General features: G+C 37.7%; 1 protein-coding gene across 1 annotated transcript in view; it reads right to left on the bottom strand.

The window, feature by feature from the left end:
• LOC124619922 (1-phosphatidylinositol 4,5-bisphosphate phosphodiesterase classes I and II) overlaps positions 1 to 24,220 on the bottom strand; it is a 403,835-nt gene that overhangs the window by 276,856 nt on the left and 102,759 nt on the right. Inside the window, exons 2-3 of the mRNA XM_047146565.1 lie at positions 16,518 to 16,595; positions 182 to 388 (exon numbers count right to left, since the gene is read on the bottom strand). Of these exons, the coding sequence (XP_047002521.1) occupies positions 182 to 388; positions 16,518 to 16,595 (285 nt within the window). The remainder of the gene's footprint in view (positions 1 to 181; positions 389 to 16,517; positions 16,596 to 24,220) is intronic.

The raw sequence follows: 24,220 nt of genomic DNA on the forward strand, positions 1-24,220 counted from the left end.
GTATTCAGTTCACTTTTAATAAAATCACTGTCTTACAGAATTCACCAGAAAAATTGTTATAGCATGTCACATAAATTCTGATTCTCTTAGGTTACATTTTTATTTATGTTACACCATTTCTTAAATATCTTCCCAAATACAGAATACATAATATAGTATTATTGTATTACCCAAAACTTACTTGTGCAATGTCTTTCTTTGTGCAACAAAAATTAATATATGTAAGATTAACAAAATCAGAACCATAACATATGGTAACAGTCTTTTCTTCTAAAGTGTCTTGCGACCCCATTGTAACAATCTGCTTCAGCTTAGAGTCTTTAGGAATTTTAGCATATTTTCCAGTTCTCGCATCTCTAATAGAAGTAATGTCCAGCATGTCCATTTCCTGTTTAAAAATAAAGAGTGTCAGTATTTTCTGCAACAGCTAGCATTTGAAACAAAGAAAGAAGTTATTAAGCTTCCACACAGCCATCAAATATAACAGAAAAAAGGTTAAGTAAGACACTAAAAATAATTCATATCACAAAATGGCATAACACACACAATTAGAGACAGACAGAGAGAGAGAGAGAGAGAGAGAGAGAGAGAGAGAGAGAGAGAGAGAAGGGGGAGGAGGAAACAAAGGGAGGGGGTGTCAGGGTGAGAGGGGGGAAGAGGAGGGGGAGTTGGAATATCTCTGTGTACCAGTCCCTCCAAAGAGGGCTGCTGCTTCTGCCCTGTGAGCTGTTCTGGCAACTGCCTGGTCTCAGTCACCTCATACACTTTTCTGGTCTTCACTGTTAACTCTGACAAGAGTTGCTTACAATGAATCACTAGTGGGAACACTTTTTTAAAGTAGTTACTCCTCCATCACTAACCCCTTTATTGTGACTTGTGACTAGCAGAGCCCAGCCTCCTCAGAGAAGAACCACCACAGCAAACAAACAATAGAAAGTTGTATTTGGTAAATTAACAGACCATAAACATCTTTCCTGATTTGTCTGAGTACTATGAATCTGCAGATTGACTGTATGACAAGGGTATTCTTGCCCATAATAATAATGAACATCACACCAATTTTGCCCTTATGTTCTATTTTAGGAGGTCTTTGTCTAGCTTGAGTGTGGAATGAGTGAGTGTGAAAATGTTGGCACTAAACATTTCTTTCTGAAGGTCTCTGCCCAATGTGAGTGTGGAGGGAGTGTTGTCTCTGCTGAGCCAGAGAGTGTACGCACTGTGCGAGTGGCTTCTCGATAGACATCAGGAGCAGGTGCCAGCTGGCGGTGATTGTGGAGCTGGAAGTTGTATTGTAACGTGGCTAGTAAAGTGAAGATTTGAACACTAACCCCTCATATTGCATGTTTATGACTTGTGACGGTTGCCACAAGCTGTATTAACATCTGTGCCACTCCATGTAGAATGCAGGGCAGTTATAATGACAGCTGCCTTGCAAGAACCCTCAAAGTGGTCCATAGCCCTGTTTGTGAATGTAGGAGCAAGGAATGTGAACTATCGAACTAACACATAAGCAGCAGTTGTGGAAAGGATGTCCAGCTACCAAACTTGACAACTGGAATGGGAAGTGACAGTGGGCAGGTTAAGTTTCATAGTTTGCTGAATGATTGTTCTAGGTTAATGGGGTGTGTAATATGTTAATAAACTGCTCAGCTTGGAAAACAATGTTGTAATGTGTGCTACCTCATTTCAACTGCTAAAGAATTGTTCAGCTTGAAAGAAAAAAAAAGAATTTTAAGACTGTCATTTTGCTGAGCAAACTAGTGGCTGATTAACTGTCAACTTCATTACTGCCATTTCTTAAATGTTGAAGAATATTTTCATTTTGGTATTCAGTTTTAAAAAGTTTCTTAAACTAGAAGCATATTTTCATTTGGTCATTCAGCTTTAATATGAGTAAAGATTGTCTTATTGGAATGTGGTGATATTGGAAAGGAAATGTTTCAATCACAAAAGGCTAAGGTTGGCTGTTTTGTGGAATTAACAAATGGAAGATATCAGTTCACTAAACAGATGAGAATTTTTTAATGTTATTTCTTAAAACTAAAAGAAAATTTTACTTTTGTTATTCTAGTTTTAAAAGGGTTTAAAGGTTGCCATATTTTGTTTATGCTTATCAAGTTAAATTTATTTGTCAAAATAAATTTGTCAAATGTTAGGTATATGTCGTCTATTTAAATCAAAATGAATGTTGCTTTGTCTGTCCATTATGCATTCCTATACCATTCAGCCGATTGTGATGAAACTTTGGTGAGTTGTTGTGCAAATGCCTGTGAAGTTTTCTACATTAGCACATCCATTTTACATTAGGCAATGCACCAGTTGTTTCAACAAATGTATGTATTTCATGTAGTTTAGCAGCAGTTCATACGTTTTTGATATGTGAGTGTGCATGCATCACATAAATGAATTGATTCAAATGCATACAGCAACATTTCAGTTTGAGTGTAACATAACATGTGGTTTGATTGTGAAATTGTATTTGCTGGTCAACATTAGATTGTAGATATTATTTTTTTCCCAAGTGAATTTGTAATAGTCATCAAAAATCATTGTTTCCACTGTCAAATCAATTATACTACCTAAATTATAAGTGACAGGCTGATCTACACAAAATAAAATATCTTCAGAAACAGATGAACAATGGTAAGCAAGACGAGAAACAGCTAGAGTATGTAATGCCCAAGCCTGTTTGTTTGAGACAGATGAGCAACAGTAAGAAAGACTGGAATCCTCCTGTGTACACAATGGTCGAGGCTGTTCATCTGAAAGAGTCAAGCAGTGGGAAGCAAGGTTGGATGATCATGTATCACACCGCAGACATACTTCTGTAAAATCACAGCAACCACAGATGAATTTATTTGCAAATTTTTCCCAAATATCACACAGAATTACAAAACTCATCAGCAGCCAAATTTACAAGCTATATTAGAGGCCAAAATGATTTATGTCAATGCCAACTCTTTTATCATTTAGAAAAAAATACCAGGTGAAGCTGATAGTGTAAGGAATCAAGACAAGTTGTCAATTATACGAGGGCCGTTCAGAAATTAACCTCCGGTTGATTTAAAAAGATACACCAAGTTAAATAAAAATATTTTAATATATACATCTTACAACTACATCTTTGCACTATTTTTCTACATAGTCTCCATAGCGATTGAGGCACTTATCGTATCTCTTCACAAGCTTTGAAATTCCTTCTGCATAAAAATCACCCGCTTGTGCCTGGAGCCAGCCTGTGACCGCATCTTTGAGCTCTTCGTCGTCATCAAACCGCTGTGACCCGAGCCATTTCTTCAAATGCATGAAGAGGTGATAATCACTTGGCGCCAGGTCTGGGCTGTAAGGTGGATGGTTGATAACGTCCCACTTGAAGGACTCAAGAAGGGCCGTTGTTCTGTGAGCAGAGTGAGGACGGGCGTTATCGTGCAAAAAAACGATACCGGAATTCAGCATACCACGACGTTTGTTCTGTATAGCCCGTTGTAACTTTTTTATTGTTTCACAGTACACGTCTTGATTAATGGTCGTACCATGTTCCATGAATTCAACCAACAACACCCCTTTGGCATCCCAAAACACCGTTGCCATCAGTTTTCTGGCAGAAAAATCTTGCGAGGCTTTTCTTGGTTTGGTAGGCGAATTTGAATGTGCCCACATCTTTGATTGTTCTTTTGTCTCAGGGTTCACGTACTTAATCCAGGTTTCGTCACCGGTCACGATTCTGTTTAACAATGGTTCTCCTTCGTCCTCATAACGTGACAGAAAGTCTAATGCAGAGGCCATTCTTTGAGTTTTGTGGTGGTCGGTAAGAATTTTGTGCACCCATCGTGCACAGAACTTACGGTAACCCAATCTTGCTCACTATCTCGTACAAGAGAGTCTTAGAAATGTGTGGAAAACCAGTAGACAACTCCGACATTGAGAAACGTCGATTTTCACGAACTTTTGCATCAACTGTCTGAACGAGTTCGTCAGTCACCAATGATGGTCTACGACTCCTCTCTTCATCATGAACGTTTTCTCGTCCACTTTTAAATAAACGTATCCATTCACGGACAACTCCTTCACTCATAACTCTTGGTCCGTACACGGCACAAAGCTCACGATGAATAGCTGCTGCAGAATATCCTTTGGCTGTAAAAAACCTTATGACAGCACGCACTTCACATTTGGCGGGGTTTTCTATTGCAGAACACATTTCAAACTGCCACAAAAACTAAACTAGCGCAGGTACGACGTTCACTCGACCACGGCTTGATGCCGACTGACCTGTTGAGTGCGTGAATGCACAGATGGCGTCGCTACTCCCCCCACAACCCGCACTGTGACCAATCGGAGGTTACTTTCTGAACCGCCCTCGTACAAATGAATTCTTGAATTCACTAGATTTGCAGGTTTGCTGCCACATGTTAATCAATGCTTTTCACATTCACAGCTGTACGTATCCTGCTCAACTGTCAGAAAACATTCTGATTTCTTCATGTATGCACCAGACAGAGAAACAAAAAAGTACTGTGTATTCAAACCACTTCAATAAACCAAATTTAAACACAAATACTTCATTTCTTCAAATGGCACTGCAATGTGTGTCAGGCACTTGCACTTTAGAATGCAACTGTGGTGGTCCTGACATGATCCTGCAGAGGTCATTAATTATTTGCACCTGCCAGTAGCAAACGATTTTTTATGTGAAATGGCAGAGTTGCCTAGCAAGCTTCCTTACTTTGTATGTAATTTATATTTGATACTATTCTGGCAAGTTCACTAGTGGTACACTCAGTAGAAAGTACTTACCTTCTCAAATCCTTATTGTAACTGACCTAGCTGACATTTCCTATAATTGTGCACAAAGAAATTACACGTAGGATTCCAGACCATCTTGAAAATCTACTCGTAACTAGCAAAAACATCTTGGTTTACCAAAACTGTTTTATTGTTCACAAATGATGTCTTGAAAGTTGCTGAATATTAGGAAGTTGCCAACTGGCATATTCTGTGATATGTCCAACACTTACCACTATAGGGCCATGGACTCAGTAAGTATTTTTAATCTTTATCCACTGCTGAATAGATCACTAAACAATTATTTATTAAATAGTTATTAATTATTATTTAGCAACTTATTCAGCAGTGGATAAAGATCCAAGTTTACAGAATGATTACATGCCTCTTACTTGACTTCATACCGTAGCTTTGTTAAAAAAAAAAAAAACTTTGAAGACAAGCCAGAAGAGTTCTATAGATCTCAAACAGCAATTACCACAATACAAGGGCCTCTGAGTGCAGTTTAATATGCTATAGGCTCCTCAGAGATCTGTTCCTGGACCCATTTTTTACCTACACTAATATTAATTACTTGGCTTTTTGAGTAAAAACAATAAATAAATAAAAATTGCAGTTTTCTCTAACAATACAAGCATTTTTGTGGATAATTTAGAACCTGATGTCAATGACATACTAACAGAAGTCAAGGTGTGGTTCAGTATTAACTTACTCTCCATAAGAGCGAATAAAACTAGTTTCACTTAGTTCCTCAGACACTAAGTGAACACAGAGGATATTGATATAACTGCAAACAAACAATTAATAACCCAAGTGTACTCCTCCAAACTTTTATGTGTACATGTTGTTAAACTGATCATGTATGTCACATTCTCCAGACACTAAAAAGATGAACTTCAGCACCATTTGGTTGGAGAATTGCATCCTGTCTTGGAGATATCACTACCAAAAAAACAGTGTTCTTGGGCTTCTTCCATTCTATAATGTGTTATGATATAATCTTCTCAACCAGAGCAGCTATTTCAAAGAAAAGCGTTGTACTGCAGAATGTGGTCTACATCCAAAATTGTCCACGCCTTTTCAATCACAACACAGAACAACTTTGAAATACATATACTGCCGAAGGTGTTCATTTGTAAATAACTCATCTCACTGTGACAAAAATCACAACACAGAACAACTTTGAAATACATATACTGCCTAAGGTGTTCATTTGTAAATAACTCATCTCACTGTGACAAAAATATTTCTATTTGTATTTGCATACTGGTCCTGTAAATTGTGATTTAGTATACAGTTCATACATATGATGCACCAGTATAACAAGTCAGGTTTGATATCGAAAATACAATTTACACATATTATGATATGATAATTCAGTACATGTTGCATATTGGTAAATAAGATGATTGAAAAAAGAGTAAGGTTAAGAATATTTCATCAATGATACTATTTTTTATGGTATTAAAAAAATTCAGAAACAGAATAGCAGCAGTGGTCAGGCAAATACTCTGGGGACTGGTCCATGAATACCAGGGGAAACCTTAAAAAAATTGTCAGTTTTCTAAACAGTGTAGCTCAAAGAATAAATTTTGTAAGCCCATATAATGCTTAACATCTTGTAAGATGTCTTTTGGGAACATTTTTATGTATGAACCACAGCTTTAGGCTCGCACACTTTTTTTAAAAACTTGCATTTTTTTTTTTTTTTTTTTTTTTTTTTTTTTTTTTTTTTTTTTTGCAAGTGAAATAAACCATGCTAATTATTTATGTACATCATAGACATACATTACTCAAAATAGAAACAAAGTTGAAGGTTCATTTTTCTCCTGTAAGTTCTTTACACTGTTATCTTTAAAGAAAACAATTGAAAAGATGGTGCTGTCATAAATTCTGGTACAAAAATATTTTAAGTATGATTATTAAAAATTTTGGAAATGAATTCAGGTTTTCATAGTTAAATCACAAGAATAGTCTACTTTTTAGTTAATCATGTTTTAAGACAGTTTACAAAATATACATTCTCTGGCTTTAATAGTTTTTAACCAAAGTGTACCAGGACATGAAATAATTTGACTTTTGGCAAATTCAAGTTAAAGTTAAAACTTGTTTTTTCTATTAAAAATGCATGACACTAATGCATCCCAGGTCTGTATTCATCTTGTTTCCTGTGGTGTTTTTCCTCCTTTCTGTTTTTCACATTTCTCTTCTTATTCTTACTTCTTTGGTGGCTTCTAACACTGATTTTTCTGTTTTGAAGCATCTCCTTCGGTCAATGGCTATTAGAGTTCTATGTATATTTAGTCTACCAAGCATTCCCATCAGTTCTATAACATCAAGCCTTGACACTGCACCATCACTGAAACACAGAACAGCATCTAGCACCCCTATTTTCAAAGTATTTAGTCCTACTAGAATAGTTTTTGGTATCCGTTCCCACATACAATTGTTGAAATATTCGTTTGGATTTTGAGTCCTACCACGTAAACATTTAGTTAATAATCTTGTGTCACTAAGATCTCTATATGTAGATTTTACAACTTTCATTATGGCAAATGGCAAAGAATGTTTATGGTTGTAGGTCTCACTTTGAGTAACAGCCCTACGGTAGCCACACCATGAATCACTGCCAGGTGGGCAGAGTGCATGACATGGGTTGTCATCTGTGGAGGATTTATGAAAGAAGGTAACCCAAACTGCCTTTTTTATTCCCTCAAGGGCTTGTCCATAATAACACTGCAGCCTTTCTATTTCTTCGTCTGTAAGCCAACCACGCCCACTAATGCATTTAGCATCAGCTAATTTCTTTCCCTTCAAATTCCTCTACAAGTTCCTCATTCTTGTACCTAACCTTTTATAGACATGTCCAACACATTCCATTTTTTCAGTTTTTGTGTCAGCATAAGAAGGTTTTTATTCAGAAACTTTTTGGTACCATTTTGAGTCTCCGTGTTTTGGGTAAGATGTATTCATCACACCATATTTCTCCACTGACCTGTGAAAAATCTTCACAACACCTCCACTATAACCACTAAAATTAATCAAACATTTATGATTTTAATTTCCACTAGTACAGCCATGACAGTACTTGGTAAAACATTCCACATCAATGACTTTACCACTGTCCAAGGAGGTACCTGTCATTACACCATTTAGGGAACTATGGCCTCTTCTCTGCCAGGATGCATCCACGGCTGCAGACATACATGTATGCTGTCATTCATGTCTACACTTTTCTGAACAGTGTTTTTAATACTATCATTTGCTACTTCTTCTAAAGTCTGTAGAATAACTTTATTGTACCTGTCAAACCTTATACGGTGAGGTAAGTCCATGAGAGCACAGAAAGTTTGTGCACTTCTGTACCCATTGCCTATACACCTCATAGCATAAGCAAGCTTAATATTTGTGTTATATACTCTCTGTTTAGTTACACCATGAGTATAACCACATTGGTTTAAATCACAAAAATTACAAACAATTCTTAGTTTTGATGCACAACCTCTTATAGCATGTATCTCCTCAACTACCTTCACACCACTATTGCCACATTCCTTACACTACAATGCTTTATTTATAAGTTCAGATAGAGCAGAGAGTTCAACAATAACACAATCTGAATCAGTAGTTGGCATCTCTATGTTATCAGCATTAATACTGTCAAGCGCATTGTCCAAATATTTAAGTTTTAGCTTCGGAGCACTTGGAGTGTTGTATAATGTTGATTTTCAGTATTAGCAGAGTTAATCTCTTTGGTGAACCAATTTCTATAAAATTTACATTGTTTAGCACTGAACGTCTTAATTCTTCCCATTGCTTTCAAGTGGAATAAGAAAATCATGCACACAATTACTTTACCGTAAACAAAATATTCGCACCAAAACAACAGCAAACAATGACTAAATAAAAGATTAGCAACTGCAAAGCTTTCACAGGTTAGCCAACTTAAGGGACTAAAAGGTAATAAAAAAGAAGCAAATGAGAGCGAAACTTTATTTTTAACACAACTGACTGTGCCATGCAGACATCGTGGTGTGTTCAGCCACTTTTAAATTCCTCTAATTTTGGTATTTTCTGTGGTCCATTTTCCTGGAAGTAAACTTTTTCTCGTTCAGAACACTACAGTGAATTTTTTAAGACAAAAACTAAAAACTCATTTTTTACAGTTATTCTTTATAAGTCCTGTTAAACTTACTTAAATTTGATACCTGTTTCAAATAGGATGGCGTCAGTATAATATAGACCCCTCTACAAATGTTCGTACTCAGTGTATTGACATGTAGGTTATGCTTCTGCCTAGTACCATAAAGGTGAAAATCATTGTTGTGTGTGTACTTTTGCCATAACATTAGGCAAAAGGTTTATCTACACTGCAAGCCAAAGAATCTGTTGGTAGCACAATTGAAACTAGTATGCTAGCACTAAATTGCAATTCCCTACTTATTAACACTGAATGCATAAGATATAACAACTCTCTTTTACAATATAATGTAAGGGAGTCATTGCTTGATGAGCCTTCCTACTCTTCTAATGGGTTCTTTAGCAAAAGTAAATAAAATCTACACGTTCTCTTTGTGGAAAGTAGTGATAAACAAGGTAAGTTGCTTTGGTATCACAATGATCAAAATTGTTACTATAAACACCTTTGCCTGTTATAAATGATCAATATAGTGTTTGTAAGTAGTTATTTATATTTTCCTCTTGCAATATTCTAATTATGATTATACTATTTGTAATATTTGTATTGACTATTCCCACATCTGAACAACACACACAAAGGATCCATGGAATGTGTATACTACACATAAAATGAAATAAATTCTACTCTACTGCAGGTGCAGGGACAGGAACAGGTGAGACATGATCCACTCCTTGTGTTATTCTTGGAGAAAGAGCCACACCCATGATTTAACTGCCTGCTGCCTCAGGTCACAGCCACTTAAACTGATTAACCCCAACAGCCATTAAAATTCACAGGGGAAAAGTCAGAGTAAGTGAGATTAAACAGCGAACCAAAAATAATGACTGTAATCAAAAGTAATGCTAATCCATCAGTGTTGCATGTAGTGAAAGAACTGTTCAACTGGAAATGTCAAAGTAAAATCAACAATTTCAGTGTTATGTACCTTCTGCAATGATGGTTTTGCAAAAAATACATAATTATGTAGATAATTCCTGAAACATAGCTGATAATAAATTACAATACAAATAATTTGCAAATGAAATGTGGGAGTTAAAATAAAAAATAACCAAAGTACAACAAAACACAATGCAAATATCAGTAAAAAACTGCAAGTCTGTGAAGTAACTCCTTATTGCTTTTCCAACATTGAAAACAATGAGATTTTTCACCAAGTCAGAGTGGCTCAATATTCTGTACTTTCCCTAAATTCAAGAAATGGCATCATGGCAGTGAATATACAAATGTAGCTTATGCTCCTTGGTGCCTGTTTCATAACTTTACCAACATTCAGATATAAACACATTCTAGTTCTGTGTACAGAAAAACTATTTTCTGACTTACTGACTTCCTCCCAATGCCTGGCCTTACTAACACACTGCACCACGTTTCCAATGTATCATCACCTGTATATCACCATCATGTTCATGGTTTCACTACACATTATTCTACTTCTTGTTACTTACTCCTCCCACCTCTAGCCAGTTTCCTACACAACTATTTTTTAATTTATTCTATTATTTAAAATGTCAGTCCAATATTGTCTAGCATAAGCAAACAGGTTCCTTGATCACTGTCTCCAAATATCACTTCAGTTCTTAATTGCCTCTGACGCATCAGCTCATAAGCTTTCTCTTTTATCATTTCACATCTGAATCATTTACATATGTATCATTTTGGGTTCTACACTAGGGAATAAAAACTGTGTTTTTAGCTGAAATGAATACAGAGACGTCAACATCACTACTGTAGAAACTTTATCACCGTGCTAGCCAGCACAAACTAAGTACAAATTTAGACCGTATAATTCCACAAACAAAAACAAACTTTGAAACACTTGCTAAAAATAATAGAATGAAGATTTCAAACACACAATGAATCAATGAAAGCAGTGAATCAAACAACATATGACGATGTCAGCACGAATATAAAACAATGAGGCTGCAATCAAGTTCAAATGATAATCCAACAACTGTGTGTTTTACTATATATGAGATATATGAGGAGGGGGAGATGTGGAAGTGGGGGGAAAGAAGGGGGGGGGGGGGGGCGCAGCAACAGTCTAATAGGTATTTGTGTCCATTGTCTTTAGTATGAATATACAATCCTCTAAGATTTGTGGACTAGAGACTAGATCATCATACATCTAATTGCAAATATTTATGTCCAAGGCCCATGTTGCTCACTTTACCCTGAGATACTTTGTTCTTCCTACTATTGACCATCTGCAAGTGCTGCACACAGTAAGCAATATCATCTTTGAGAATAGTTTTATTTCCTCATTCCAGAACAAAGTGTTTAATAGCATGATCCAAGCTAACACTGTACAACAAGAGAGAGAGAGAGAGAGAGAGAGAGAGAGAGAGAGAGAGAGAGAGAACATTAAAGACGTTTATTCACATGTGCAACTGCATATGCATTTTTCAGTCATATTAAGTGTATAGTGGTGTTTAGGCAGTTTCTTTTCAAATCAAAGAACATAAAAACAATACTGCTTGGAACAAACAACAACTTTTGCAAGAAGACTATTGATCAACAAAGTGTACATGTCCAATTAATACACACAGCAAGTGCCATTTTCTGTAATACTGGGATTTTGATACAATGCTCTCCAGCATCTTGGACTCGTCCTGGATAGGGTTATGCAATGGTGTTCACAACACCACAGAGTTTGGCTTGTTAGTCCCTTCACAGAACATTTTGCATTGAATAGAAATTTGTCTATGGACTTTAGACCTGCATAAGAAAGCAATGAGCCACACTACAGTCAATGGCTGCCTTTACCACCTTGCTGAAAAGGGCAACTTCAGATATGGTCAACTGATTTGGCTCATGTTTGGCAGGTTTCTTGTGTACAATCTAAGAAGCATCTCTGAGACAGACCATTCCCAATTTGTTACAAGGAAACATGGACAGTTCACAAATGATGCCTTGTTTACATGAAGACATGGGCAGGTACATGAATCCAGGTATGTTATACTTGTTGATTCTTCATAATTGGGTAGTTTTGAATTTTGAATAGTGAGAGTTTCCAGCAGTATATATATGACAGTTGGAATGTTCTTCATCATTGGTCTGTTATGAACCTCGAGCATACTTTCAGTGACGTTTTGTTGTATATCTGCAGAACTAAATATGTTTTGTGAAACTATACAGAAGGGGGCAGGTGTACCTGCAGAGTGCATGTAGGAATTGAACACAGGTCCCAAATCACCCAGCACATGCCCTGGCTGCTTGGCCAGCACAGCTTTCCTTGGAGGGTGTTAACCTTATGCATACACAGTTGACAGTCCCAAAAGTTTCTTTTCTCAATTTCTCGGAAAATGTGTGTTTGTTGACAACATGTGTGACGATGAGAAAAGCTCAATTTTCAATTATCTAACAATCCTGTCACTTTTTAGTCAATTGTGTGATGAACTTTAGGAGAAGTTTTCTCAAAATTGGGACGGTGGGGAGAGGGGTGTTTAGTGGGGAAAAAAAAAAAAATGTTGCCAAACACGAGCCATATTGGTTGAGCATGTCTGAGGCCTTACCCTTGTATGCAAATTTAGTAGACAGTTCTACCACAACTGTTTAGTAAGTTAGTACGTATCAGGAGAGGACTTGCAAAGACTATATAAATGGGAGAAGGGGTTACTGTAACTGCTGCATCACATATCTCCACAAAGAACTGATCATTTTATACTTCTTTCTTCCCTTTCTACATGTCGTAATCTGTAGTGAATGTCATTATTGCACTCTGATTACACTTACTTGTTATTTGATGTTTGTTGCATGGCATTACAGCACTGTTACACTGGGTGTCACTGGAGTCTCTGTTAAAGTGCATTATAGTGCTCAACTTGGGTTCATAATTTTTTTTTTTTTTTTTTTTTTGTGGGAAATCATAAAAACTACATCTGTTTCAATGCATCTGGCCTATCCATCTGTAAGGTGAGTATTAGCAAGCAAATTTAATCTCACAATATACTTCTGGCAACAGTATTAGTCTCTTGACCAAAAAAGATTTCAGTCCACTCTCACAAATTCACTCCTGTAACATATCAATCATCTGTGTTCACAAATATACTCTTCAAACTTCCATGAAATGCTTGGCTGATGGTACTTACTATTGTTTCAAGATGTGTGGGCTTCTTCCCATTCACATACAGACTGAAGGAAGAGTGTCTCTGTGCACACTGTAATTAGTCTAATCATGCCTTCACATTTCCTATTGGAGTGATTCATAAGGGATGAAGTATGTTCCTTGATTCTTCATTTAATATTGGTTCTTGAAACTTTGGAAGTAGATTTCTCACAATATGTGGCCATATCTCCATGTATCTGCCAATTTTGGTTTTTCAGTATTTCCATGGCACTCGTGTCTGGGTCAAACACTAAGATATACTTCGTTTGCATCCCATACATTAGAACAATATTCTAGGATGGGTTGCACAAGTATTTTTTAAACAATCTCCTTTGTAGATTGAAGTGTTTTCCTACTATCCTAGCAATGAACTATCTGCAGCTGAGCCTATGTGATCACTGAATTTCATATCCCCACAAACTGTTCTGCACAGGTATTTGTGTGAGTAGACTGACTTGAATTGTGGCTTGCTGCTATATTAGTCACTGGATACTACTTTTCTTTGTTTTGTGAAGTGTATAATTTTATTCTTTTCTGCCAATCACCATAACTTCAAAAGATCTAACTGAACATCTGTGCAGCCCATTTTTAAATTCTACCGCATTACAGATAAGTGGTTCACAGGCAAAAGTCAGACGTTAATATTAATATTGTCAACCAGGTTATTAATATACAAAATTAACAGCAAGGGTTCCAATATATTTCCCTGAGGCATACCTGAACTTACTACTTCTGTCAATGACTCTACATTCAAGAAAATGTGCTATTTCCTCCCTACCAAGAAATTCTTGAACCAGTTACAAATTTTGTTTGAGACCCTACATGACAGCACTTCTGTAATTAACACTGGTGTGATACTGAGTCAAATGCTTTTCAGAAATCAAGAAAAGCTGCATCTACATGACTGACCAACCACAGCTTTCATGACATAATGTGAGAACAAAAAAGGAGTTACATTACACAAGATCAATGCTGTTGGAAAGCAAGCTGATAGGCATGACTGAGGTCATCCTGCTTGTATAATTAATTATATTTGAGATTTGAATATGTGCTAGGCTTCTACAACAGATGGGTATTAGAGAGATTGGATGGTCATTTTGTGGGTCACTTCTGCTATCCTTCTTGTAGACAGGTGAGACCTGTGATTTCTTCCAAACACTAGGCTGTTCTTTGTTCAAGGGATCTACATTATATTATGGTTGAAATGGGAGCTATCTCATCTGCAAATTATGTATAGAATCTGACAAGTATTCCATTGTGTGTTGAAACCTTGTTTAATTTTACTGATATGATATATCTTTGCACTGGTCTGAAATTAAACTGGGGTAGTAATTCTTTATATTCCTTTGTAAAAGCAACTATGAAAACAAAGTTCAATATTACTGTTTTTGCTACACTACTTTCAATGTCGGTTCCTGTGACTTCCATGAGTGTCTGGACACTAACTTTTGTGCCAATGACTGCCTTTACACATAACCAAATTGTATTTGGGGGTAGTGGTATATCTTATGAGAAGATTCTGCTACTCTAATCATAAAGAGCTTCATAGCTGCACTTTTTACAGCTAATCACTTTTAAGTAGGCTCTCTATATACACTGACGAGACAAAACACCTGCTTATTAGTGTGCTGAGCCACTTTTGGAATACAATACAGCAGTGATTCTGTGTGACACAGTTCCCACACGTCCTTGGTAGGTTTCCAGAGGTATGTGACACCAGATGTCTACTCACAGGTCATGCAATTCCCATAAATTATGGGCTGGTGGCATGTGGCTGTGGAGCTGGGACCAGATAATTTCTTGGATGTATTCCACCAGGCAAGACATCATCTCAAGTTCACTACCATTCTCCTCAAATCAAAGTAGCACAACTGTGACCTTGTGACACAGATAATTAGCCTGCTGGAAGATACCATTGCCATCAAGGAGGACATCAAGGATGAAGGAATGCAGATGGTCTGCAGTAATATTCACATAGTCTACAACTGCCACGGTGTATGTGATTCATTTCTCAGGTCCTGTAGGAGATCAGGTGAATGTCCCCATTGACTTGAGTTTGTTGTGCAGAACATGCTTGAAGCAGCCATTCACCTAGGTAACAGTGTACTCGGACACAACCATCAATCCGGTGTAACAAGATACCTGGTTCACCTGACCAGACAACATATTTCCTTTCATCCACAGACTAATCTTCATGAAACCATCCTCACTGCAATCATAATTGACAATGTTGCTGGGTCATCAGAGGAACAAGCACGGGTCATTTGCTGTGCAGTCCCATGTTTAACGATGCACTGAACAGTGTGCTTTGAAAAACTTGTGCCTGCACCAGCATTGTACTATGTCATCAAATACGCCACAGATCACTGCTTATCTTACTGAGCAGGCAAGTCTTTAACTTCCAAGTACTGTGATGAGGCATGGACAGCCACCATCTTCTTGTCTGCTCATGGTTACATCATCCTTCAACCACTTTCACAGGTGCAGTAGCACATGAAGAGCTGAACAGCTTCCGTGTTTTCAACATGTTCACTCCCAGGTGCTGTGTTATAGCAATCTGCCCTTTGTCAAAGTTTCTTATGTCAGTGGATTTCCTCATTTGCATGACCCCTATCAGCATTAGAATGATTGCCAATTTATTTCTGCTCTGCTCACATAGTTTTCTTACTCTGTCACATACCCACAATGCCATCAAGTGCAATTCAATCCTGTAGTGGGCAGTAGTCAAAATGTTTTTGCTCATCAGTGTATGTAGAGCCTTATGTTTTGTTTTACAACTATTATGCAATAGTTGCTGTTTCTTTAGAACTTTCGTTATAGAGACTATCCTTTGAAAGGCCCCACCTGTGATGAACGGTTCTACTAGGAACATAGCTATCCAGTGCTTAGTAAACAATTCTTTTAAACCTGTGTCATAGTTGCTCTACATGCTCCTGCTCAGAGGTAAGTGTTACGATTCCCTCCTTGAGATATAAAACTACTACTTCTTTATCTAGCTTTAAGTAAAAGCACTATTCATTTTTAGGAATGTTTTGAACTCCAAGACTTTGCATCTGCAGTTGATCACTGGGATTTTAAGCACCCCATTTTCAGGGAACATTTCTTTGGGTCTTAAATTAATACTTGGGGTCTCCTGCAGCTGTCATTACCTGACTGGGATATTTTATTAGCACCAGAGTCCACAGCAAAATTCACCATCATTTAAAAAAATAATAAAAAACATCACTTTAGACTTAAACATAAGTGCACTTGTTACTGTTCCTACATTATAAGCATCAATTTAAAAGGGCCGGATTGTCTATAAATTTCCGAAGTATTATGAAGTAGTTTCTAAATTAATTTTAAGTATTAATCAAGGGTAACACACAAGAAGGAACTGCCGTTGACAACTCATCATTTCATACATTTCATAAAAGACACAGTTACCTTGTTCTGATCCACCCAATAAAGGTAAAAACCCTCTGCATCAACCCGCAAAGTGACTGGTGTGCCACTTCCAGAATCCTGAAAGCAAACAAAAAGTATTTACATAGGTACGAAAATAGTATTTTGTCACATGCAGAACAAATCATCTTATGCACAAGGACCTATAAGTGAGTACAGAATAAGTGGTCTACATATGAAATTTGACATCTGCAACAAACCTAAAATGTTACATACAAAGCATCAATTTGGTTAATTATATGGGGTAACTTAGCCAAATTTTTACTTACCCATCCTTCCAAAACATGAAGAATAAATGTAATGAACACAGATTTATGGAGGGGACAGGTGAATATGGCTTAATTTCTACTTTTTTTCTTCCCTACACTGACAATGTTGGTATACAATACTGAGGATTTTGGTTGTTTGGGGGAAGAGACCAAACAGCGAGGTCATTGGTCTAATACTAAGGAGCCATATGAAAGCACACCTAATATGGCCTATTTCAACCAACTTGCACGCTGAACTGCCCAATCAACAATTGCAGCAACTATGTAAGTTGCTAATAAAGCTGAAAACTACATTGAATGTACAACTATGAAACAAGGTGTGTTTAAACAGAATGACAACAACACTAACCCAATACTATGTTTCCTACAATCCCACATATATTTAAAAATAGTGAAACAATGTAAAAATGCAGCAAAGTAAGCACTCACCATTTTTTCTAAACTTTTAAAGTTGTTAACATACATGTAATTAGGGACAAAATTTTCAGATTGTTTGGGGTGAAGACTTATCATTCAAACACTACGATAAGAATGCAAAGGAGATATGGACAAGTCTAAAACCTAGACCTTCTCTTACATTAAATATGACAATGGAAAATCCTGGATGGAATGTAACAATATTATGAGAAGGAAAGTTGCTACTCCCACATAGCAGAGATGCTGAATCGGAGATAGTCACAACAAAATGACTCTCACAATTAAAGCTTTCAGCGATTAAGGCTTTCATCAACACCACATGTACGTGCACACGCGCGCTCGCAAACGCAGCTCATATACACAACTGCAGTCTCAGGCAACTGAAACCACAAATAAAGAGACAGCCACCTGCAGAACAACAAGTCATAGACAAGCTATTATGTAAACACCGTTCAGCCTTCTGCATCGGCATGACTACCAACAAATTATCAATTAGGATGAATGGGCATAGCAGAGAGTATATACTGGCAACTCACAATATCCGGTTGCAGAGCATGCTCTACAACACAACATTTGTGACCTCTGTGCCTGTTTCACCACAAGCACCACCTGGATTCTTCCTCCCAAGATACCAGTTTCTCAGAACTCTGCAGGTGGGAACTAACACTATAACATGTCCTTGGTTCTTGTCACCCACCTGGCCTTAATTTACGGTAACTTCTTCAGTTTCAGCTTTTCTTTACTGTAACTAGTCTTTGCTTCACTCCGTTTTAGTTTTCTACATCTTTCACTGTCTTTCTCATCTATTTTTCACTGTCCCCTGTGTTGCATACAATTCACTTAGCTTCTCACTCTTATTAACTCATACACAATCTTTTAGTGGTAATCTCTGTCTTGCATATTACCCTGTCTTCCAGCTTTAAGCTCTCAGGTTTTCAAATCTCGCCCAATCCAGTCCCCAACAATCAGTCTTTCCTTCTCATCTCGTACGGTTAGTCTCACATGACCCCTGGTTCTGGGTGACTTTCCCAAAATCTACCACTTTCCCGAAACTTCTCAAGTCCTTTTCCTTCACCCTTCTTCCTTCCCCTTCAACCCTTCTGCCTGAAGAAAGAGCCACTGGCTCTGAAAGCTTGCCAATCACAACTGTCTTTTATTTGTGTGTTCTGATGCCACTTGGTGAGTAGATTTTTAATCTATCCAATTAAATAATTTTGTCAATAATTGATTCCTTTCCTTCCAGTTGGAGTAAGTGTGCATCTTGTATGTTTTGGACCACTGTCTGCTGGGCACATTTAATGAAAGGTCTGTAGGGCACTTTGTGCATTACAGCAGATGCATAAGTTATTCCACCAATTGCATCTTATTTGTTCCAGTGCCTTTACGAGTGCATCGAGCTATGCACCAAAGAATATAAATTTATTCTCTTCTGTAGTTTACATATATATGCTCTGCTGTTGGTTGGCCAAGAAGATTCTGTTGACAGTTGCCCAAGAAGATTAAAGGGCAGAGACTAGGAATTAACTAGCCATTATAGGCATATTGCACCATGAGGAACTTATTCCTTGGTCCCTCAAGTATCTGCCACTACAGCCTTTAAGACAGTCAAAGTTTTGAGAGCTCTTCGTCTGAGATGCTTCAGATATGGCACCTAGGTGAGCTTTTCATCAAAATGTAGCCCAGGAACTTACTGAATCCTTAAAATTAAGAGCAATTTTCGCCCAACGGAAGATACTAAAAATGTGATGTACACAGTTAAAATTTGTATATACATTTACCATGGTAAAGACTGAAGCCTGTGAGCAGTTGTCCAGGAGTCGTCTCAAGACAGGAAGGCAAGGCAGAGAACAAAGAAAAACCACAGATAGACAGCACTGGACAAGGCTCCTGACTGGGGACACTATGCTTTTGATGGCTATTGCAAAACCACCCTGAGAGGATCACATTATAATAATAAGACAATCCCAGAAGGCTCATTCATATAGTTGTCAGATAACAGCCACTGAATACAGGAAAAATATGTAAAATGACTACCTACTGAGGTGATCTACAAATGAAAATCCTCCACAGATGACAGTTACCAAGAAGTTTGAAAACCTAATTTTCATCAATAACGCTCAACCTGTTTGAGTGTAAGTTGACTCAGGGACTTCTTTTTTCTCTAATGTTGAATTCTTATCACTGTCAGTAGAAGAAGACAAGATTTTTTGATATGAAAGCAATAGCGCTGGAGGTAGCAAGTGTGAAATACATTAAGTTGACAAGAACAGGAACTGCAAGAATAACTATCAATGACAGAACACAGTCCTTCGAATATGTCGCTTCAATAGAATGTAATCATGTTATTCTTGGATGGTTTCTTGCATAAATCACAAGCAGTAATAGACTGTGTAAAATCAGAGGTCCAGATTTATGAAGCTATTCCAACAGGCACACATATCAAACACTGCTCTGGATGGTTGTTTACCACTGAAAATGTTACCCTGCTGTCATCGATGAAACAAGTTCCAGTTATCAATCTAGATGCTCAGTTAAACTTTGAAGCTTTTGGTAAATACAAAAAAATCCTCAGGCTCACAAAAGATAGGGACACCCAAATTCAGTCCAGAAAGGGCAGCTTAGTGCCACTGAGGAGGAATCGTGTTCTGCTACAACTACAGACAATGCACAGCACGACACTATTACTGAAATGCCAATAGAATCTGACCTGAGGAACAATATTTGCCAGTGTTACCCATTCTGCATCATGTTTTGAATTCTGAAGAAGTGAAAAGACACACAATGTGGCCCATGGTACAACACTGTATCAAGATTGGGGATCAGCCACCAATTAGCCAGTGTTCATATCAGATGTGGCAAGCTGAACGACAGGTAACCCAGAAGGAAGAAGTGAAGATGTTGCAAGATCATGGGGGGGGGGGGGGGGGGTAGTTATACCAACAACTGCTGCACACTGATGGCACACTAGACTGCTTGTTGCAAGGAGAAAAGTGCGTCTCAACTATGGACATGCAGACAAGCTATTGACAAATCAAGGTTGATGAGGCTGGCAGGAAAAAGATGGCCTCTGTGCGTTAAAAGTCATGCTACTTCGACTACACAACCCTCCAGCCACTTTCAAGTTCACGATGGACGACAATTTGCTTTGATATTACAAATGGATGACATGTCTTTGCTATCTGGATACTACTGTCAATTTTCCAGACATTTCCAGAACATCTAGGCCACATGACAACCATGATGAACAGTGTTCAGACTGCAGACATCTGCGTGATTGCTAAAGTCTCCTGAGCACATTCATATTGTAAGTCATTTTCTTTGGATTTGCACGTACTACCAGCAATTTGTAAAGCACTTTTCTACCAAGGAATGTCCCTTGCAATGACTGCTGCAGGGATACACTACAACTGAGAAAGATTTTTCTTGTAGTTTTTTGGGCTATCAACAAGTTTCAGTCATCTTTATTTGGCAAACCATTTATTGTTGTGACGGACCACTATTATCTACACTGTCTGATTAGCCTGAAGGATGTATCAGGTCGACTGGCAAGATGGACACTTAAAGACTTCATGAGAATGACATCACAGCAGATGGAAACATAATGATGTCAACTGACTTTCAATGAATCCTTAGATGGAACAGTGCAGTATGGAAGAAATCTTTGTCATCGCTGCATTAAATAACATTGCTGCTACACAGAGGTAAGATCCAGCAGTGCTGAAAACCACAGAAGCCTTGGAGGAGGAGGAAGGAACTGACCAAAGGAGAATTCCAATTAATAAATGGAACATTATGTAAGAGGAACCATGATCCAATGAGGTGAAAATGGTTGCTCGTCATCCCAGCACATCTAAGGCCAGCTATCCTGATATTATTCCATAACACTCCAACATCTGGCCACCTGGGATTTGTGACGGCTCTACACAAGTATCACTGACCAAGTCTCTACTTACCTGTTACAAGCTATGTGAGCCACTATAAGGAGTGCCGGTGGTGGAAGCACATCCCAAAATTACCTTCAGGACATCTGACACCAAATACAGATGCAGGTGAGCCATTCCACTGGATAAGAATCAACTTCTTGGAGAGAATCCTGAGGCCAATAAACCACAATTGATTTATAGTAATCTGCACATACTACATCACCCACTATACTGTCACCACAGCTGTGCCAACTACCTCAACTTTGGAAATTGCTAGGTTTATGGTACAAGAAATCATCCTGAAGCACGAAGAACCCTGTATGATGATCTATGATGGCTGGAAAAGTTTTTCCGTTGAGTCTAGTATCAGAAGTAATTTCACAATGTGATAACTCTCACAGGATGACAACTGCCTACCATCCACAAACAAATGACCTCATAGAAAGCTTTCAAAATATGTTGGCAGATATACTCTTATATGTTGATGTTAAAGTGAGAAATTGGGATACAATAGTACCCACCATGACATTCATATGTAACACAGTAAAGCAAGACACTACATCCTTCACACCAATCTTCTGCTACATGATCACAAGGACGATATGGCAATGGGTACACGGTTCCCATTTCTATCAGATGATACTCAGGATGACTACATGAAAGACCAGGACCAAATGTGCATGTCTCTAGACACCCAAGAGAACTGAGTACTATTGGTGTGGGCAAAATAGACTTTTGCTGGCCAATCTGGAAATACTTTTAATCAATATTAGGCATCCCAAATAAGAGTTAAATGAGAATGCGATGATTTATGGCTTGTGTTTAACTCTTGAGGACCAAAAAACCATGAAATTTTTAGACTACTATTTTTTTCAGTCTCTTGCTTATAACTCAAAAACAGAACATCCTACAGAAAATTCTCAAGACACCAAAATGAAAGCAAATAAAATGTTGTGGAGAATACATACTTAAAAACTGACATTGGCTTAACCATTCAGCTAAAATTGATAACTGAAGATCAGTAATTTTTATCGACTTGGTGGAAAAGTGAGTTATGTTCATGATCCAATGCATGTAGTCAAACATGGCTACTAAAATGTTATAATTCACTAACTCATTTGCAAAGATACAAATAAAAATGTGAAAATATTCTAAATACATGCTACGTCTTTTTTGTGAAGTCAAATTACTTTTGAACCCCGTATCATCCACATTCATCCAAATATTCAAATTTAGGGGCAAATTAGTTAGGTACCTAACTACTTACCTACCTGGGTAGTTAGCTCTATGTATACATATTAATCAATTACCGTGCCAGTCCAAGATGATAATAAACAGGTTTAAAAATGGAAAAAAAACATATCAAACGAAAGATTTTATTAATGGAAAAATATTTCAGTTACAGAATAAAACTGATGTGGGATAAACTTTATACAAATATTCATTTACCAATCATTGTTCTGTATTTATACTCATTTATAATTTATTTTTTGCTGTTTTTTTCTGTATTCTGGGGACATGGTCCTGGGAACGAAATGCCATTTCCTCCTTGGTGATGTCAATCTCACTGTCAAACTTTTTTGAATTAAGGAAGATGTCAATCTTCTGTTAGAGAGTTAAGTCACGAAAGCCCCTTGCAATCACTGCATGTAGCCAGGCATATTATGGACACTTTCCTACACGAACAGGCTGCATGGTATATCTTCTTGCATACGCAAGATATTGTGTTGAGCAGTTACTGGAGCACTGGTGGTTGCAATGGGGATCATACTGTTTTTTGTGGTCTTGCATTCTCGTTTCAGTTTATCCAGTTGATTGTTCCTCCAGACCTGAACCTGATGGAGACCCTGACAGCGTGCTGGCTAGTGGCAGCTTCAGTAGTAGGCAAACATGCCAAACTGACAGTTTTTTTTTTTTTTTTTTTTCCTCTCAGCAACAGCGGCAGACAAATTTCATTAAACTACATATGTGCCCCAGTGACCTTAACAGGAGTGACCTTGTGATCCATTATGTCTGATGTGGATGTAACATATTGGACTTTTGTGTTCTTTTGAAATATGTTTATAAATTTGATTTTTTCCCTGTTGGAAAATGTAGTGGTGGTGTCACTGCCACTGAAGGCAGAAGAAGAAGAAACATGTTTTTGACTTCTTCTGAGAGCTCAGAACTGATGGTGGAGTAAATTAATGTCCCTTGGTTGCCTTTTCCAGGCTTCAAAGCACAGTATTCAAGAGGATTCTCCATGCTCACTACCATCAGCCATATCGTCAGTCAGAAGGACCGAAAAATCAGTATCTTTCCCACCAATGAAGACGTTGAGTTACCTGTTTCAACATTTCTATGGCTGTCCCAACAATCAAGAGGTCTGCGTCCTCAATGGCCTTCTTGACTTGATACCATTCATCATACTATTTTTCTATCAACTTTGAGACAAGGCGTTTCTTATTAAGCTCATTTAGTAAGACACATTATTTTGTTGTAATTGGTGACATTGTCTTATAAAATACAGGAGAAGCAGATGACCTAGCTCTCTTTGGGCACATACAATAGATTTTTATGCTTTTCTCAGCTCCCTCTTCAGGGTATCCAACAACCACTGTGGTACAATTGGACCTAAAATGTTTTCTTGATGTAGTTCACGTACTTTTCCAGGATGATGGAAAACACTTCATCAGTTTTTCATGCAACTTGGTGTTAGAGTAACCCACCACCATTGACGAAGTCTGCACTGTTGTGATTTTAACATGGAGTGGGCTGAAAAGTTTAAATTGGTCCAATTTTCTTGTCTTGCTCATTATTCCATCGTCGGCAAAAAGAATTAATTTTTTTTTTTCCATGCCTTTGTCCCCAGAATTTCTCCACATCAGTTTTGTCCCTCTTCAGCCAAGAACCTGTGACATCAATATGTTGTTTTGATGAGTTTACAGAACACCACAGAATTCTACAATTTGGTGTGTAATATCACTGCTGTTGACGTTCCAGCAGTCCACCAAGCCGCAGTTCCACATGTAATCCCCCATTCTCGTGTCAAGCCCCACATGAGGATATAACCATCATGAGAACCTGTTCAATAGTC

Source organism: Schistocerca americana, chromosome 6 (genome assembly GCF_021461395.2).
Source record: "Schistocerca americana isolate TAMUIC-IGC-003095 chromosome 6, iqSchAmer2.1, whole genome shotgun sequence".
In the NCBI taxonomy this organism is placed as follows: domain Eukaryota; kingdom Metazoa; phylum Arthropoda; class Insecta; order Orthoptera; family Acrididae; genus Schistocerca; species Schistocerca americana.